The sequence below is a fragment of the Mastigoproctus giganteus genome, chromosome 12, assembly GCF_048544385.1.
Source record: "Mastigoproctus giganteus isolate SK-2022 chromosome 12, ASM4854438v1, whole genome shotgun sequence".
NCBI classification, from domain to species: Eukaryota; Metazoa; Arthropoda; class Arachnida; order Uropygi; family Thelyphonidae; genus Mastigoproctus; species Mastigoproctus giganteus.
The window spans coordinates 112,136,827-112,158,198 of record NC_143586.1 but is presented as its reverse complement, the minus strand read 5'-3'; the positions used below and the strand labels follow the sequence as shown (position 1 = coordinate 112,158,198).

The 21,372-nt window shown below is 35.9% G+C and overlaps 1 protein-coding gene across 5 annotated transcripts in view; it reads right to left on the bottom strand.

The window, feature by feature from the left end:
• LOC150077345 (C2 domain-containing protein 5) overlaps nucleotides 1–21,372 on the bottom strand; it is a 992,151-nt gene that overhangs the window by 913,586 nt on the left and 57,193 nt on the right. For all 5 annotated transcript variants that reach the window (XM_090386765.1, XM_090386767.1, XM_090386764.1 and 2 more), the window contains exon 2: nucleotides 13,412–13,501. In XM_090386765.1, the coding sequence (XP_090242891.1) occupies nucleotides 13,412–13,501 (90 nt within the window). The remainder of the gene's footprint in view (nucleotides 1–13,411; nucleotides 13,502–21,372) is intronic.

The window sequence follows — 21,372 nt, the reverse complement described above, 5'->3', positions numbered from 1 at the left end:
CTGCTTCAACGTTTTATTTAATGTCAGGGACTTAGGTCTTCCAAAGTATGCTGCTGAAATTCTGGGATCCAGACTTCAAGCGAAGAACTTACTTGCTCCAGGTACATCATTTTCCTGGTACAGAAATCGTGAAAGGGAGTTTATACAGTATTTTTCACAAGAAGGTCATCTCGTATATTGCAGTGATATCACTGGTTTAATAAGTGCCTTAGGAGCTCCATCATATGTTCCTAGTGAATGGAGACTATTTATAGACTCTTCTAAGACTAGTTTAAAAGGCATTTCTCTTGTATAATGGAGATAAGTACACATCTGTGCCAGTTGCTCATTCAATCTACGTAAAAGAAACTTATGACAATCTAAAGTTGCTTCTGGAGAAAATTAAATATCAATATCATGAATGGCAACTATGTGGAGACTTAAAAGTGTTATGTATGTTGTTGTATTAATGGGGTGAGTACACTAAAATGCCATGCTTTATTTGTAAATGGGATAGCAGAGCTAAAATGCTGCATTGGACAAAGAAGCAATGGCCTCGGAGGCACAATCTTACACCGGGATCAAAAAATATTGGGCACGAAAGTTTGATGAAGCCAGATAAAATACTTTTACCTCCACTGCATATCAAGTTAGGCATAATGAAGCAATTTATTAAAGCATTGAATAAGGATGGCAACTACTTTAAGTACCTTTGCAGTAAATTTCCTGGTTTATCTGATGCAAAACTTAAGGAGGGTATCTTCAATGGTCCCCAAATTAGAAAATTGGTTTTAGACGGTTAGTTTGAAACTACTATGACTGATGTTGAAAGGGAAGCCTGGATTGCTTTTAAAAGTGTAATGGAAAACTTTCTAGGAAATCATAAATCACAGGATTATAAGAAAATTGTTCAAAATATGCTCGAAGAGCTTCGCAATTTAGGTTGCAATATGAGCAACAAAATTCACTTTCTGCATGCCCATCTTGATTTTTCCCTCAAAATCTTGCACAGATAAGTGAAGAACAAGGAGAGAGATTCCATCAGGACGTAAAAAAATGGAGCAGCGGTACCAGGGAAGGTGGAATATAAGCATGATGGCCGACTACTACTGGTGTTTAAAAAGAGAGAAACCTGGCACTATACATAAAAGAAAAAAGATTAAACGTTCTTTTTAAACAAAGAAACAAAGGTCTGATTAATGAAAGTTTCAGAATTTTGATTAATACTTGTTAGTATTTACGTATTTTTTTATATATGAAAATGTAATCCTATCAATCTGTCATTACTAAATACAATAAAGTTATATACTTTCGTAAAAAACAATACTTTTTTATTTCTTAAATTGTGATGTATCTGGATGTGATACTAAGTCATATTTGAAATCACAGCAACATATTTCGGCAGTAGGACCTATTGAAATTCAAACCCCAGTGAACAAACTTAAATTTGTAAACTAGTGTAATCAGATCAAGAGTGTTACTCCCTCTTGTTGCCTCTCTAACATGCTGCCATAGAAAACAATCATCCAATAAATCCACAAAAGCCTTGCTAGTGTGTGAGTGACCAATCTACAAGTTCCAGTCGATATCTGGGAAGTTAAAATCCCCCATTATAAGACACTCTGATTTACTGGCCCACTCTATTTCTCTGTATAATTGACCATTGTAGTCATCAGAGTCATTAGGCATATAACAAACTCCTACCCTCATTTTTGCTTTCCCAGTGCTTGGCACACCAAACCGGCTCAACATTACACTGTCCATCTATGTCAACTGGATGCACTTTCTTAGATTTTATGTGTTTCTTAACTAACAGCACAACCCCTCCTCTGTTCCTATCCTAATAGCATAACCCCTCCTCCCTTTCTATCCTGTCTTTCCTTTCTGTACACATTATACTCCCCAAAATTCCAATTCAGCATCCCTTATATCTCGGTGGCACCACGTCTCTGATATCCCAACAATATCCACCTTGGGTGTCTTAACCAACACTTCAAATTCATCAAATTTATTTACTATACTCCTCGAATTGGTGTACATACAAGTATACATGCACCTGTTCTTACTCTTAGTTACTCTTTAACATGTACCTGTTCTTACTCTTAGTTACTCTTTAACATGCACCTGTTCTTACTCTTAGTTACTCTTTAACACAGCCCATGTATTTAATTGTTTCATGACCCCCAGCAGTTCCTGAAATCCTATTTGTATCAACATGTCAGGGAAAGTACTAGGGGAAAGATTACTCTAAACCTGATCATCACCCATGAACTAGATGATATAGTAGGGCTGACAGTACAGGAACCAGTAGCAGGAAGTGACCATGGAGTTCTACTGTGGATGATGAAGAGAGACAGGTTAGTTAAAGGCAAAGGAATGGGTTATAATTTCAGGTGAGGAAATTACGATGACTAAAGATGCTAAATTACGATGACTAAAGATGCTAAATTACGATGACTTAAGATGGCCTCTATTAACTGAGTAGACATCTCAAAGAGAGCAAATACAATTGAATTATGGTACCTTTAAAACATTAATCACAGAAGCCTTGAATGTGTGTATATACCATTAAAAAAATACTCCTCGAGGAAGAATTCAAGTTGGATGAATAATGAAGTTGCCAGATTACTTGAGCAAAAAAAGACGGCATGAAAAAGTTAGAACAAAAAAAAAAAAAAAATACTGAAGCCTATAACAGCTACAAATTGATCTGTAATAGTGCCACAAAAAAGGTTAAGCTGGCAAAGCTAGATTATGAGAAGTCGCTGGCAAAGAGGGGGGGGGGGAGATAAGGAATTCTTCACATATATAAATGCAAAGAAGAGAAAGACAAACCAGATAGGACCCTTATGTAATGGATGTGTAATAGTATTAGATACCACAACAGTTACTTTGCATCGATATTTACAGAAGAAAAGCCCTTTACGTCAATGAGAAATTATGGAAGTAAAGTTGAAAAAAATGTAATTAATGAGGTTCAAATTTCACATAGATATTTAATGAAAAACTTTCGAGCCTACAGGCCAGTAAGGCTCCTGGGGTTGATGGCATATACCCTATAATCGTAAGGGAGACAGCAAGTGAACTGAACCGTTGAGGCTAATTATAAGAGCATCAATGGACTCGGGAATGATTTTGTTTGATTGGAAAAGTGCCAATGCATCTCCAATACATAAGGGTGGTTCTAAGACTAAAGCGGGAAATTACCGGCCAGTTAGTCTAACTTCAGTAGTAGGGAAAATCATGGAGACAATGATTAAGGGTGGAATTCAGGATCATTTAGATAGAAATGGAATTCTGAAGGATACTCACCACTGTTTTGTAAAGGGAAAATCATGTTTAACTTATCTGGTAAGCTATTTTGAAAGGGTCACTGAAGAGCTCAACTTAGGGAATAATTCCAACATAGTTTATGTGAATTTCAGCAAAGCATTTGACTCAGTCCCACAGGAGCAGTTACTTTATATGCTGGAACAGGTTGGAATCACAGGGAAAATCCTTAGATGGATAGCTGGATGGCTTCAGGGCAGGAGACAAAGGGTTGTGATAAATGGTTATGCCTCAGATTAGGTTGACATAAGAAGTGGGGTTCCCCAAAGATCAGTATTAGGACCACTCTTGCTTTTGATTTTCATAAATGACATAGATGAAGGGATGATGTCTAAATAGAGGGCATGATGTCTAAATTTGCAGAGAGAGACTTCAGGGATGGTCCGAAAAATGGCAGCTATGCTTTAATCCAGCAAAGTGTAAAGTATTGCACCTGGGGAACAGTAACCCCAAAATAACTTACACACTTGGCGGAGCTAAACTAAAGCTGGTAGTGGAGGAATGGGACTTGGGTATTACGATACAGTCAGATTAAGTTCTCTGAGCATTGTAGACTGGTTGAAAGTAAGGCCCATGGTGCCCTATTTATGATTTATCAAACAATTGCTAGTAAAGATAAGGACGTCATAGTCCCATTATATAAAGCTATTTTTATACCACACTTGGAACACTGTGTTCAAGTGTGGAGACTGCACCTAAAGAAAGACAGTGGTTCTTGAAAGGGTCCAAAGATAGGTAACTCGCCTGGTGAGATCAGCAAAAGGGCATCAGTATGAGGAAAGATTTCGAATATGTGAGTTGCACACCTTGTAAACTAGGCACCTTAGTGGAGACTTGATAGAGGTATTCAAGGCTCTGAGAGGCATAAGTAAAATGAATAAGGACAAAATTTTCAGTTATAAATCTAGAACTAGGGGCCATAATTTCAAGTTACAGGGAGAGATGTTTAGACTGGATTGCAGGAAGTTTTATTTTAGTCAGCGAGTTATAAATTACTGGAATAAGTTGCCTACATGGGTGATAGAGGCTGACAGATTGTGGAAAATGCAAAGTCAGCTGGATAATTACCAACAGGAGGAGGGAAACACGAGTTGTCCATTTCCTTTTCTCTTATTAATTATTATTATTATTTTTTATTTTCTTCTTCTTATTATTATTTTATTTTATTTTTTATTATTATTTTTTTTTTTTTTTGGCTGGTGCAGGATAAGCCATAGGCTATCTTGCACCATGTGGCCATTACTAATACTAATTTTAGATTATTAATAGATTGTTAATAATCTAAATGTTAATATATTAATAATTGTTTAATTATTAATATATTGTTAATAGATTATTTAAACTAAATTCAAAAAATAGCAAGGGCTTGATTTTTCAGTACTCACCTTGATCGATCTGCAATTGTTATGGTTTGAATGGCAAGAGGTGACTGGCTTTAAGGTGATTGGTTCTTAAATTAAGGGGTGGGTAAATAGTAATTATGATGGAAATGGGATTAAAATATGTGCAAGGAAGTAGAAGTGCACTAACTCCGTCCTTGGTTGTCATTAAATTGGGTTAAATTGGGAATCTCAAAATAGTGGATAAGCCAAAAGTCGTAACGAAGGACTTTCGTTAAAAAACGTCTTCAGTTGGCAAGTTAAATGAAAAGGGAACGCATACTGTATTTAAGAAGAATTTTGTAATCCAGTGATGGACTTTGTTACTTGCGGCAATCTCAGATTGGTGAGATTCCAAACTGGAGAAAGATTGAAGGGGAGTTTCGCATTTATAATATTTAGATGGGAGTGGTGACGAAACCATTCTGTAATGAGGGCTTTGAATTGTAAAATTTTGTAACTGTTTTTTAATTTTAATATGGTAATAGCTGAGTCAACTAAGGGAGTATGGTTGTTGGAGTGGGCATGTAAAGTAAGTTCAGTGCTAGATTGTCCAGTTCTGAAGCTACTGTAGTGATAGTATGCTCTGGTATTGGATGATTGGGTTGAACTGAATTTGGTTGTGGTACTACCTATGTAACAGGCGTTACAACTGTGTTGACATTTTATTAAATAAATAATATTATTCATTTCGCTTGTTGGATATTTATGTGTTTCTTTATATTTATTTTATTATCCAAAAAGCAGACAAAGGAGATACCACAGTAATTTTAGATAAAGCCACTTATATAGAAAAAATGGAACAAATTCTAGCAGAACAAGACACCTATATAATTAATAATTCCTATAATATATCCAAATTAAAAAACAAGCTTGACATTATCCTTAGAAAACTCCAGTCTAATAAAGAAATCACCCTACATACCTTACAGCAGATTGGCATACGAAGCAATGTTCTCCCTCATATGATTGGAATTACCAAACTACATAAACCGGGCCACCCCTTAAGACCAATTATTTCTTTTAGTAAATCCGCCTTCGCAAACCTATCCTCATTTCTAGTAAAAATCATATCTCCACTCACCAGATTTTCCAAATTTAAAATCAGTAATACCAACCAAGCCTTTGAGAAAATTAAAACCACCATAATCGCTGACGATGATATTCTAGCATCGTTTGATGTCGTATCACTATACACCAATGTACATATACCTTTCACCTTACAAGCCCTTCGAGGATATTTAACTTCCGATAATAGTCTCATTAATCGCACCTCCCTTTTTATAAACAATATTTTTGAACTCGCCTCTCTACTATTAGACGCCAGGCATTTCAGATTTCACAATCAGATCTTCCAACAAATATTTGGGTTACCAAATGGGCTTGGGCATCTCTGCTCCCCTTTCCGAAATTTAATTAGCCACAGTTGAAAATAAAATCCTACAACCTTATCCTTCTGAGATAAAGTTATACATGCAATACGCCGATGATGTACTTTTAATAGGAAACAAAACTATAATTGATAACCTTTTTACAAAATTCAATTCAATTCACGACAGACTTAAATACACACTCGAAACAGAAACCAATAAACAAATTAATTTTCTCAATCTCACCATATATATAAAACAGGTACTAAACTAGGAACTAAGATCTATAGAAAACATACACACACAGGGAAATTCCTGCATTTCACATCACACCACCCTTTTAACATAAAAAAATCCGTTCTCTATAACCAAATCTACAATGCCATTAAATTCAGCACCTCACAAGACTACTTATCTAATTAGTTACAATATCTCACAAAAGAATTCACAGCCAGAAATCACCCTCCAAAATTAATCCAACATACCATTTCCATTGCAAAAAATAATATCAATAACCCCATAAAACACATCATAAATAGAAAAACACATCTTGTCCTTCCTTATCATAGTAATCTTGCAGGACAATTTCGGCGAATATTTGCAGCGTAGACATCACTCATATTTTTTCCACTTATAACAAACTCGGATCACTTTTCAATAAATATAAAGAAACACATAAATATCCAACAAGCGAAATGAATAATATTATTTATTTAATAAAATGTCAACACAATTGTAACGCCTGTTACATAGGTAGTACCACAATCAAATTCGGTTCAACCCAATCATCCAATACCAGAGCATACTATTACTATACTATCAGAGCATACTATAACATTCATTAGTGTTTCGTCATGGAGATGGAAAGGAACTCCCTTATCCCATATATAAACCCCTTCAATGTACTATCAACAGATAAAAATCTAAATATTATAAATGCGAAACTCCCCTTCAATCTTTCTCCGGTTTTGAATCTCACCAATCTGAGATTCCCGCAAGTAACAAAGTGCATCACGGGATTACAAAATTCTTAAATAAAGTACGCGTTCCCTTTTCATTTAACTTGCCAACTGAAGACGTTATTTTAACGAAAGTCCTTCGTTACGACTTTTGGCTTATCCGCTATTTTGAGATTCCCAATTTAACCAAATTTAATGACAACCAAGGACGGAGTTAGTGCACTTCTACTTCCTTGCGCATATTTTAATTCCGTTTCCATCATAATTATTATTTACCCACCCCTTAATTTAAGAACCAATCACCTTAAAGCTAATCACCTCTTGCCATTCAAACCATAACAATTGCAGATCGATCAAGGTGAGTACTGAAAAATTAAGCCCTTGCTATTTTTTGAATTTAGTCCAATAAAACAGTACTTTAAGACATATTATAACTTCTAAGTGTTAGATTATTTAAATTATTAAATTTAGATTATTAATATAAAATTTATATTATTAAATTATGTATACCTTAGTGCACTTGCATCATTAATACCCAGCCAATTATAAATTAGCAAATTATTTGCAACGGAGGCATCGTTTAAGTTACATCTCATATTGTGAATACCTTAACGCCAAAGTTGCCATGACATTGCACTACTTCGAATAAGTAACGCTTCACCTAAAGGAGAAGACTAATGTTACTTATTCTCAGTGGATACCACCACCCAGACGGCACCGTTTCAGGGCTATTTGGCCTTTCTTTGGTTGGTGGGTGGGTGGGTAGGTACCCAAGTGGTGTAATGATAACAAAACAGTTGTGAAGTATAACTCCACAATATGAAAGATGCCTGATGGTGTATGATATAAGTTAGGACTCTAATGCATTAAGTGCTTATGCCTCAAGCTGCGAAAGAGTTAATGCATTAAGACTTATGCCTCAAGCTGCGAAAGCCCGTAACGCATTAGTCTTAACTTATATCATACACCATCAGGCATCTTTCATATTGTGGAGTTATACTTCACAACTGTTTTGTCATCATTACGCCACTTGGGTACCTACCCACCCACCAAAGAAGGGCCAAATAGCCCTGAAACGGTGCCATCTGGGTGTTGGTATCCACTGAGAATAAGTAACATTAGTCTTCTCCTTTAGGTGAAGTGTTACTTATTCGAAGTAGTGCAATGTCGTGGCAACTCGTCGTGAAGGTATTCACAATATGAGATGTAACTTAAGCGATGCCACCATTACAAATAATTTGCTAATTTATAATTGGCTGTGTATTAATGATGCAAGTGCACTAAGATATACATAGTCTAACTCTTTCACAGCTTGAGGCATAAGCCCTTAATGCATTAGATTATTAAATTATTTAAAATTACTGATACTATTTATTGCTTACCTTAATATTAAATGATTAAGCAACTGTTTGAAATTGTTTGAAAAATTATTTTATTAGCAAAAATTTTGAAAATGTAATATTATTCAAAGCTACAAAAGTCAAGCCCTCATCTTAGTCACCTTTTTTTTTTTTTTTTTTTAATCACCAAAAAAGTAGTTTAGCTGCTGTTTCTCTAATTTCTGGATGATCATCATACACATCAAATGGGCCATCAATGCTAGTTTCAAACTCATCTTGGTTATCTGATTCCTCAAAAAGGCTTAGTGTTCAATAATATCCATAGCATTACTAATGCCACATTTTAAAAATGCATGTTTAATAATATCAGAAGTTAACCCCTAACCTCTCCCATGCTAGTTTTATCCAGTTACAGATAACAGGAAAATCAGGCTTCATTAAATTGCTGCTTTTTTGTTCAAGTTTTCCACACCTGATGTCGTCCACAGCAGCAATAATCCAAGCAATACACTCTTGAAGAATTGAAAACAACGTGGATTTTTCGAGTAACATTGAAATATTATTTTAAAAATTATATTAAGTAGTAGTAGTAGTAGTAGTAGTGGCATGTGATGCAAGAAAGCAAATGTATGAGCTTATGCAGCATCAGCCAAAAAAAAAAAAAAAAAAAATCACACCATTCCCTCCAAATGCCTGTCCAGTTCCTCCTTAAATTTATTCAACCTATCAACTTCCACAACGACAGATGGAAGTTTGTTCCAGCAATTAACCACCCGCTGGCTAAAGGAAAATTTCCGCACATCTATTCTACATCTGTCTTTTCTTAATTTGAATTTATGCCCCCTTAGATCGTAATCTGAACAAGTGGAAAGATCCCATCAGAATTCAGCGTGCTCAACCCATTCAAGGCCTTATATACCTCAATCAGATCACCGCGCAGGTGCCTAGTCTCCAGCCACTGCAATTTGCAGAACTTAAGCCTCTCTTGGTAAGAGGATCCCTTCATTCCCCTCACCAATCTTGTTGCCCTTCTCTGTACACACTCAAGTGAATATACAAAATGAGGGCTCCAGACCTGTACGCAGTACTCAAGGCACAGCCTGACCATTGCCTTATACAGAGGGACAATCACCTCCTTCTCCCTGTTAGCAAAATTCCTATATATCATTGACAAAACCCCATGACCTGCCCTGGCAGCCTGTCTGCATTGCTCAGAAAACTTCATATCTGCCTGCACAATTACTCCCAGGAGTAATTGTGCAGGCAGAATTGTTTATTTTGTTGAAAATAAACAATTTAGTCAGAGATATTTATAACTATTAGATTAAACAGATTTTACAAATATAAAATTAGTATCATTAGGGGGAATATTCAGGGGGGACATATGCCTCCCTTAACCACAGGTATAAGTGAGATCAGTTTTCTGTCTGAAAAATATTTTTACAGGTTTTTTTTTTTTTTTTTTTGTCAATAAAAATCCAATTTTATTGACATATTTTAGATTTATATATATGCACATATTCGTTAGGAAATCAAGTTATAAACAGAAAAGTCATTATAAATAAAAGGATCACCTGTGCTATTCTATTCACAAAATTTACAAAGAGAATATTTATTTTATTTGAAACTGAAAAATAAGTATATAAAAATTACAAGTAATAATTAGAAACCATATAAAAATCATCCATGTGAAAGAATCATTCATTTTTAATTGCAATACTATATAAGGTAAATGATTCCTGATTGATATTTTCCCAATAAGCTTAGACAATGTCAACTCTTATCAGTGAGAGTTAGGAGGTACACATTTACTATGAAAAATAATTTCTTTGAATTTTTTGTGCTGTGATTCTTCCGAGTTTTCCTGCACATATGGTTTCTAAGAGATTAGCATTAGTAGAGGCATTTGATGCAAGAAAGCAAGCTTATGCAGCATCAGCCAAAAAAAAAAAAAAAAACCCACTTCCACTTCACCCCTCTGTTCGTTCAAAATACCTGTCCAGCTGAGCGTTAAACTTATTTAGGCTAACTTCCACTACAAGGGATGGAAGTCTGTTCCACCAACCAACCACCCGCTGGCTAAAGGCAAATTTCCGCACATCTATCCTACATCTGTCTTTCCTCAATTTGAATTTATGCCCTCTCAGGTGATTATTCTGAGCTAGAGGAAGAATCCCATCAGCATTTAGCATGCTCAAACCATTCAAAGCTTTATACACCTCTATCAGATCACCTCGCTGGTGCCTAGTCTCCAGACACTGTAATTTGCAAAACTTAAGCCTTTCTTCGTAAGAGCACCCCTTTGTTCCATTCACTAATCTTGTTGCCCTTCTCTGTACTCGTTCCAGCAGCTCTACATCCTTCTTGAAATGAGGCCTCCAGACCTGTATACAGTACTCTAGGTGTGGCCTGACCATTGCCTTATACAAGGGAATAATCACCTCCTTATCCCTGCTGGAAAAATTCCTGTATATCATTGACAATACTCCATGAGCTACTCTTGCAGCCCATCTGCACTGCTCAGAGAACTTCATATCTGCCTGCACAACCACCCCCAAGTCCCTTGTACATTCCATTAAGTTCCCGTTTTCAGACAACCATTCCCTGGACCGAAGTCCATCCATGGTTAATGTCATGAAAATGGTAATTTTTGCTAGTCTAATTTAAAATATTTTATTATTCAAAATAATATAACACAACTCAACACAAATTAATTAAACTTTAAATTGGCCACTTGGCCTCCCATAAGAAAGATTAATCTTGATTAATCCATTCATCTTAATTATGGGAGTTCCCGTCCCTGCCGCGAGGAGGCGGGTCTCTACTATCTTCCCGTATCCTTTTCCTTCGAGTAAATACCATAACTACAAATTTATTAAAATACGAGAAGAGACACTTATTCGTAAACATGATCCACAGACCACCTCTCTCCAGACTTCCAAGAGACATCTCTAATTCATGCCTCAAATCAGCATATATTATGCATTCAAGCATAATATGCAATGATGTCTCTGGACTACCACAATGACAAAGCCCACTGTCCACCAGCCCCAACTGATTTAGCCTCAAGGCGAGTCCATGTCCAGTCAATAGAAACATCGAGTTCAATCCAAACTGTAGCCATGGTTTCTTCTTCATATCCACAATTTCTACACTCGGAAAGAACTCATAGGTCTGTCATCCTTTATCGGACATATCCCAATTTTCCTGCCATTTAATTAAAATTTCTTTCATAATCCTTTTCTTTTCCAATTTTACATCTAATTTTGAATAAGTCCTTGTATTATCAGGACAAGATGTTATACCTAAATATGTTCTATTTATATTTCTTTTTGTTAGAAACAGCAGACCCGCCAGCAAAACCATTGACTGAACAGGGACCCTGCCCGAGACCACCTGCAAGGCCTCTGAGGAGACAGTTCGACACGCTCGAGTTATTCCTAATAATGCGAATCTTTGAGCTTGGATCAAATGTTTTTGAATGATTATGATTGGTATCCTGGGCACCCAAGCCCCAGAGGCGTACGTTATGATTGGAAGGAACAAACATTCATATAATAGATTTATGGCTCTACCCTTTATCCCCAATTCAGTACGCACCAACCTCCGGAGCTTAGCATACAATGTCCGAATTTTTTCTTTTAAATACTTAACATGTTCGGTAAAATACAACCGTTCTTCTATTTTGAGTCCAAGATATTTAGTTACTCTCACGTAACGAACTGCATCACCCAGAAGCCTCACAGTAGGAGCCCGATTCATACTCAGTTTTCCTTTTAATAACATTTGGACAGTCTTTTCATTAGATATTAACAACTTATGTTTTTTGGACCAGTCTGCTAACTTACTTAAAGCCTCATCAGCCTTACTTTCAACTTGTGATCTGGCATTTCCAGAGACAATCATAACCAAATCATCTGCATAGGCAATACTTTCCACATCTGATATTTCCTCATTCAAAAATTCATCGAATACCATGTTCCAAGCAAAAGGGCCTATCACCGAGCCCTGAGGACAACCTCGATATATTTTCCTGCTCACTTCACTAAATCTTGTTTTAACAACAACTTGTCGTTCACTAAAATAATTCATAAACACAGAATATATTTTATTGGAACAATCTGTTCTACTAATCCTATTAAGGACGCTCCCCCACCATAACCTGTCGAAGGCACCTTTAAAATCAACAAAAATACCCAGCGCATATCTCTTCCCACAGCTCTCCACAATCTGGACCAATTTATAGGCCACATCTTCAGTTGAAAGACCTTTCTTGAAACCATATTGTTTAGTAGATGCTAGGCCTTTACTATTATAATTAATCATCAATCAGTTTACACATAACCGTTCATAGATTTTTGCAATGACTGAAAGGAGAGCAATGGGACGATATGAACTGGTCTCATTTAACATTTTATCCATATTTTTGATTAATAATGTAACTTGTGCCCTTCTCCAGCACGACGGGAAAGCTCCCTCATCTAAACATTTATTATACATTACTCTATAAACTTCAGGAAATTTTTCATAAGTTCTTTTTATTACAACAACTTCAATTTTATCCAGGCCCGGCGATTGTCCCTTGTACAGCATAATTTATATTCCAGTAATAGAAATATGCAAAACTTTCATGAGAAGTCACAGACTGGGACCCAGGTATGATTGCCATGCTCAGCTGCATTCTAGAATGTAGTGTGCACAAAACATTTCATGTACAGCACTTCCAAAACCAGTGCACTGCTGCACAGGCACACTGCTTAGAGGTATCCCAGCCTACATACAGTATAAGGCGACCCTGTACCTTATGATTTTGAAAATGTCTAAAATTCCTCAACTTATACTTGAAGTATTATGACAATCGGTCAATAAATAAATTGGTCATTGCACAGTGAAGTGCATTTTATTGTATTTTGTACTTTTTCTCAACTACTTAAACCAAATATTCAAGTTTATGCATAAGAATCATGGGTTCTAACATCCTACAATGCTCATAAGATGCAACTGGACTTTTAATCTCTGCACAGTTTATTTTTAAAAAATTAATTCATCCATACCTCTACAAATGCATCACAGGTATCACCTGATCTGTCCATAACAGGAAGGCTCCGTCCAGCTAGGACACGAACTTTTACTTTTCCAGGCATCTGGATGGGAGGAGGGAGAGTGGACAAACATATGCATTCAAAATGTAATTATACTCAATATAATATAGCCTTATTAATGTCTGAAATGATTTTTTTAAAATTATATTATTGATGCCTTAATTTAAACATAATAATGCCTGTGAACTCTGCACTAAAATTAAATGATTGCTATTTAATATGCCATAAACAAGGAACCCGTGTAACTTGATGTTTTGCTCACATTTCATCTTTTATCTAATGTAAAGTGATTTTCAGACAAAAAGTATACAAAAATATATAGGCAGTTCAAGCGTTACGAGTTCCCAGGTTTACGAGTTTTTTTTTTTTTTTTTCAAGTATCAACAAAATCGAAAATATGAACATTAATTGCAAAAAATGAATGTTAAACATTCATAAATATTACATATCAAACCACGTGGGTACCTATACAATACAGTGTACCACAGAGTAGTATCTTACTACTCTGTGCAGTGTACCCTGCTTTACGATATTAATCCGTTACCATCATATCGCGAAAATATCATAATGTGAACCCAATAACACATTGTTTTTTGGTAATTCATTCCACAACCTTAGAAGTTCAAATTTTCGCTATATGACTCCCTAAAAGGTCTTTTTTATAGTGTAAATTGTATTAGTTACCAATTCAAATCATTAAATGCACTACACTTTCATCATTATCAAATGTTATAAGAACCAATTTTGAACAGCTTTGTGATATTTTTCTAAAGCACATTTCTGGAAGTCACGACCATAAAAACAATTTGCACTTTTTGGTTTATTGGGCTTTTCTGTTACTGCAAGCAATTATAAATGGGTAGTAACTCGATGTTATTGCATTTGTGAAAATACTGATAGCTGGAATTGTGAGGGTTTTTACATTATTATGGTGAAATGTGTCTGCCCTTTACTGAAACCTTCAATCGTATAAAAAACAAAATAAATTTTTAGAATCTTCTCTTCATTCCTTTTTTTTTTAAGCCTTGTAAACTTGTTACTCCATGCAAATCATGTTAGTTGCAATTTGTGCGTTCGGTTAAAAAATGCTTATGCATGCTATTGAAATTTATAAAGAAAAGAGAAGATTATCTTGAAAATAAATGCCTCCTTGAAGCATTTCTGAAGAAGACGACTCCTTGTGCAACAAACCATCGAGTGTCGAGCCAATAATGAGTGATCAACGAGTGTACATTTAGACTAAGATGCACACTGATACCAAATAGCCCTGAAACGGTGCCGTCTGGGTGGTGGTACCTATATGAGAATAAGTAACATTAGTCTTCTCCTTAGGTGAAGCGTTACTTATTCAAAGAAGTGCAATATCATGGCAACTCGTTGTGAAGGTATTCACAATATGAGATATAACTTAAAACGATGCCACCTTACAAATATTCTGTTTATTCAGAAATGGCTGTGTATTAATGAGGCTATTGCACTTAATATATACATAGTGTGCATTTAGTCGATGATGATGAATGATTAGCATTAGCATTAGTAGAGGCATTTGATGCAAGAAAGCAAGCTTATGCAGCATCAGCCAAAAAAATAAAATAAAATAAAATAAAATAAAAAAATAAAAATAAAAAAAAAAGAAACCACTTCCACTTCACCCCTCTGTTCGTTCAAAATACCTGTTCAGCTGAGCCTTAAACTTATTTAGGCTATCAACTTCCACGACAAGGGATGGAAGTCTGTTCCACCAACCAACCACCCGCTGGCTAAAGGCAAATTTCCGCACGTCTATCCTACATCTGTCTTTCCTCAATTTGAATTTATGCTGATGAAGAATAAACATTCTTTAACATTTGTAGGTCATAAATAATCTCTCTATTATTATAATTTGCTTGATTTTACAGGCTACATTTTCATTTCTTTGGATAAATCAATCATTGTTTAAACAAACTAATTAGCTAACTAATTTCATTGTTGAAAACGTAACCCCTATTTTTAACGTTACGTCTATGGGAAATATATTCCCGCTTTATGAGTGCACACTAGGAATGAATTAACTCGTAAAGTCGAGAACTACTAGTTAAAAACCAAATTATTAAACTATCTCTTAAAAGCATCACTCCAATCACATTTATAACCACCCTCCAACTAGGAGGGTGGGTATAATGCAATTGGATAAGAACCAGAAACAACACAAGTTCATCAGCATATGTAATTTGGCTAACAGTACCAATATCCTGGCCTATTCAACACCATATTCCAACAGGCCAAGACCAGGATAGAACCCTCTCAACAACATTGCTTGATCTGTTTGGTTATCGATGATCGAGAGTTTGAATGACCATAACAGCTTTAGAGAAAGTCTCTCATAGTTTGGAAAATATGAGTAGAAGAGTTACAGATGGTAAGGCACTGATGTACACTTTTCTGCTGAAGCTGTCAAAGGCACCTTCAAAATATATGAAGAAGTCTAACAAATATTTGGATGGAGACCTTTCAACAATATTTAGCACTTTAGTAATAGCATCAGTTGTACTCAAACCAGGCCAAACTGCTAGCAATACGAAAGGCCAGCAGAAACATAATAATCAGCAAAGCAAACAGACAAAAGTCATTCCATTACTTTCCCAATGTCTGACAGAAGAGCTATGATCTGAAGGATTTAGGAAACAGAAGCAGCTTTACAGGGCTGCAAAGCTACTTTCTATAATATACGGAAAACAGTCTGATAAATTTTTATTATAACTTATGTACAAAATTCTAAGAATTATCTGGAAAACATGTTTGAGCATCTCTAGCTCAACCCTCTCATAGGGTTGAGCCAGATGTGTCATGAATATGTCATGGCCAGGTCACTTACTGAGTGTCATATTATTAATAACAGCTATCTCATCCACAGAGAAAGGAACATCATCAGTATCACAAGAGAATGAGGCACTCAACACATAGCCCATATCTTAGTGAGTCTGTAAAACATCAGCATGAATAACATCAAGAGCAATTTTTTGTAAAATCGATTTGATTGAATCCTGCCAAAAAGGAGTCTCTCAAGACCAACATCCTGACTAAAGGTGGAGACAACAGGACGAATTTTATCCATTGATTGTGATACACTAATCCCCAAAGATCAGAATTAACCACATTTTGCCAAAATGCATCCTTTGAAAACAAATAACAAAGTATACTGATTAGTTACATCCATCACCATTAGTCCTTCAATGTCAGCCATTTGCCTGCAAGCAGACTGGGAGAATTTCAAGGCATGAAAAACAATCTGAACTGGTGAGTGAAGACTAAAAGATTAAAAAATCCAACGAGGAACTGAATTTTTAAAACAACATCTGAATTTTATGGTAGCAGTGGGCTGTAGAGATAAAAAAAAATTCACAATAAAAAAGCCAACTCTTCAGCAGTAAATGTTTAAAGACATACATAGTTTCGGGGAAGAAAACTATTGTCTCTGTTGTCACTAAGTTTCTGACCCTCTAGGTTGAACAATAAATGTGGAAAGCTTCCATAAATCCATGCTGCTTGTGAACTATCAGAAGTCAGTATCAAGATCCCTAGAAGGGTTTAACATTCAACCCAGACTAACAAAATTGTAGTTTTTAACAACATAGGCAAAATTCTTGTTTCACAAAATTAGCACCTTCTATAAAAAAAATAGTATTTACTTTTCCAGCAAATATCAGTGACCCCATGCCTACGCCTCTTCCTTTCACTAACTTCCATATTACCAGTCAATATTGCTCTACAGGTAGCCAATGGGACTCCTAAGATTTCAAGAATATACTGTCTATATTCAGTTTAAACTTTTAAGCAACATTTATGAAGGTTGTTTTTGTAGTTTTTAAAGTGGTGATGCTATTTGGAAGATAAGATCAGACAGTTTAAAAGAATACCAAAGAAGAGAAAGTAACCATCAGCTAATAGTACTTATCGCATAAATCGAATTTTATGCAAGTCTGAATTTCCCTAAAGGCTTATGCAGCACTCGCAACTATGCTTGCTGAATTTGATTGAAGCAAAAAAGAAATGTTCAACGAACATATAAATAGAATTATTTATTCAATTTTTTTATCTCATACGTAGGAAAAATTACAGAAGTATGCAATTACAAAAATTTCAAAATTATAAAATTACAAAAAAAGGGAGGGGACAGGCATAACGTCAGCAAGTTTTACCTTTCGAGCATCGTTGCCAGAATCAACGTTTCCAGCTGATAAGTATACCGCTGCAGAGGTTGAGGGCTGTGGGTTTTTCCAACACATCACAAAATGTAATTTCTCTGCTGCTGCAGAATCGGCACTGGTGACTTCACTGCATAGTTTAACATTGTGGAAACCAGTGCAATGTTTGAACCTATTAAAACCACCCGTTGCTTGCCATAAACTTGGCTTAGGGTTCGCCATACTTATCCTTAATGTCTTCATAAATACTTGTTGCTTTTGCTTGAATGGTCATTAGACTCAGGGGCACTTGCTTCTGAATCTGATTTTCTATCCATATTATTAACAGGTTTTCCATCTTCGATATAGCACCTGAACACTGTTTTGTAATCACTGTTGATCTTAAATGCGCTGCTCCTTTAACATGTTCTTATATAGCACACTGTCCTTTAAAATAGCATTCACTTGAAGCAGCGAGACTTAATTCCTATGCAATAGATGACAAACTTTGCCCTGCTTCTTACTTCTTAATCATTTTCATCTTCATTTCTAAATCAATTTTGTTTAGTTTCCTAGCACTGCCACCACTTGCACTTTCCGTTGGTCGCTTTCCATTCATCATTGTAATAAGTAAACAGGAATGAAGAGAAGATTCTCAAAATTTATTTATGTTTCTTATATGATTGAAGATTTCAGTGAAGAGGAAACACATTTTGCCATAATAACATAAAAACCCACACAATTCCAGTGATCGGGATTATCGCAAATGCAATAAGATCGAGTTTACTACCCATTTATAATTAGATGCACTAATATAAAAGCCCAATAAATCGGAAAGTGCAAACTGTTTTTATTGTTTTATGAAATGTTCCAGAAATGTTCTTTAGAAAAATATCAACAAAGCTGTTTAAAATTGATTCTTATAACGGAACATAAGATAACGATAAAAGGGTAGAGCTCCATTATAAAAATTACCTTTTAGAGAGATAAACAGCTTAGTTATATAGTAAAAATTTCAACTTCCAAGGTCTTGGAACAAATTATCAAAAAAACAATGTGTTATTGGGTTCACATTGCAATATTTTCACAATACCTCCATTTATTCCTACAGGATACAAAATATATTTCCACAATTTTTTTAAGTTTACACTGGCGGTAAAAACTTACTGTATTTCCACATGTATAAGACACACCCTTTTTCAAAAATTTGGGGTCTAAAAACTGGATGCGTCTTATACAGTGGTTTTAGATTTTTTTACTTGCATTTCCCGCTTTTTTGCGCTTGTTGTCTTTGCGCTCATTGTTTCGCACTTGTTACTGGTATATTAGGTTAGGTTTTGTCACGTTCTGCCCAGAAATGGCTCAGAAAAGATTTTCATACAGTGCTGAATTCAAGTTAAAAGTGATCCAGTTTGCAAAAGTGAATGGAAATCGTGCTGCTGAATGTAAGTTTGGTCCTCCTCCAACTGAGAAAACAATCCCAGACTGGCTACGGGAAGAAGAAGAAGAAACCCTACTGAAAACGCCACGGCACAAGAAGGCCATGAGACACAAGTCAGCAAAATGGCCTGATTTAGAGAGGGAATTGAAGATAGGGATTGAAGAGCAAAGGGCAATTGGAATTCCTGTGTCCACAAAGATGGTTCAGCATGAGGCAAGAAGAATTGCTGATGAAAAAAAGTTACTGATTTCAAAGGAGGACACAATTGGTGCTTCAGGTTCATGAAACGGAATGGACTAAGCATGCGTACATGCACCAGACTTTTGCGCAAAAGATGCCTGAAAGCTATGAGCAGAAGGTCCTTGAATTTCATCGTTTTGTCATTCAATGTCGGAAGACACATCAGTTTGAGTTGGGACAGATTGCAAATATGGACAAAGTCCCCCCTTCAATTTGATGTCCCAAGTAACAGAACTGTTGATAAGAAGGGGGTGAAAACTGTGAAGACAGGTGGACATGAAAAGAGCCATTATACAGTTGTTCTAGTTTGTTGTGCCGACGGAACCAAGCTGCCTCCTATGCTGATTTTCAAATGCAAAACAATGCCAAAAGAAGACATTCCTCGAGGAGTGATTGTCCACATTCATGACAAGGGTTGGATGGATCAGAATGGGATCAAGATCTGGTTTGAGAAAGTTGGGAGCAGGAGACCAGGTGAGCTCTTATGCAAATCTGCCCTATTGGTGCTTGATCAGTTCAGGGCACACATAACAAAAAACACAAAGAAGACTGCTGCAGAGCAAAAAACAAAACTTGCCGTCATACCTGGAGGCTTGACATCCCAGCTCCAACCACTTGATGTCAGCATTAACAAACTCTTCAAAGCTGCCATGAGAGACAAATGGAACCAATGGATGAAGTCTTCTGGGGACAATTTGGCAGCAGGAAGAGTGAAGAAACAAACTATAGGAGAAGTTTGTACCTGGATGAAAAGATCCTGGGATAATATCAAGATTGAGATCGTTGTCAAGTCATTTAAGAAATATGGCATTTCAAATGCCATAGATGGAACTGAGGACGAGGCAATATATGAAGACAGTGATTCGTCATCAGACACAGATGAGGACAAGCTAATGGATGGGAGTTTTGACAGTGATGAGTTGTATGAATTTTATGATGAATAAAACTTGAGTTCAATAACTTTATGTAATACATTTTTTTTCAAATTTCGGGCCCCAAAATTAAGGTGCGTCTTATACATGGTATGTGAAGCCGAATTTATGGAAATCGAGTATTACGTAAGTCAGGAAGTGCTTGTGTATATTTTTTTTAGTTCTTTAATGTTTTCATAATTGCAACATTGTTTCTTGCAATGAATTAGTATTAATAATGGCAAATGATGCAAGAAGGCAAACTTATACATGTGCCAAAAAAAAAAAAAAACCCTTCCATTTCACCTATCCATCCCATCCACCAATGGCATATCTACTTCTACCTTGAATTTATTCAAGTTATCCACTTCGACAACAATGGAAGTTTATTGCAGCAATCAAACACCTGGCAACTAAAGTCAAACCTCCACACATCTATTCTGCAACATTCCACCCTCAATTTGAATTTGTGCCCTCTCATGTGTGTAGTCTAAGCATGAGGAAGAATCCCACCAGCATTGAGCTTGCTCAATCCATTCAAGGCCTTAAACACCTTAATCAGATCACCTCGCAGATGTCGTCTTCAGATGCTGCAATTTGTACAACTGAAGCCTTCCTTGGTAAGAGCACACCTTTACTCCCCCTCACCAATCTCATTACCCTTCTCTGTACCCATTCCAGGAGCTCTTTTTACTTCCTAAAATAAGGCCTCCAAAACTATATGCAGTACTCAAGATATGGCCTGTCCATTGCCTTATACCAGGGGTGATCAACATAATTTATGATGCAATCTACTTTTTTTCTTCAGAATGTGCCGCGATCTACCATCTCAAGAATTTCATTGCACATGGTTAAAAAAGTTAATCAACACATATTGAAAAATGTTGTTTATAAATTTTAAAATCAAATTCAATTCAGAATTCTTATTTTAAAATCTCAGCAATGTTTTCTGCAATATACTGACAATGTCTTCAATTGTTTTAAAATCGCCAAATCTAATTTCAAAATCATCCACAGCTTTCTCAATTTCAGAAACACATTTCTCACTATTCAGAAACAGGATTATTTTTGCAAATGATCTTCCATATTTGCAAAATGATCGAATTTTTTTTCTTTGAGCTCCTTAGCCATTGCCAAAAATTGATATTTATATGCAGA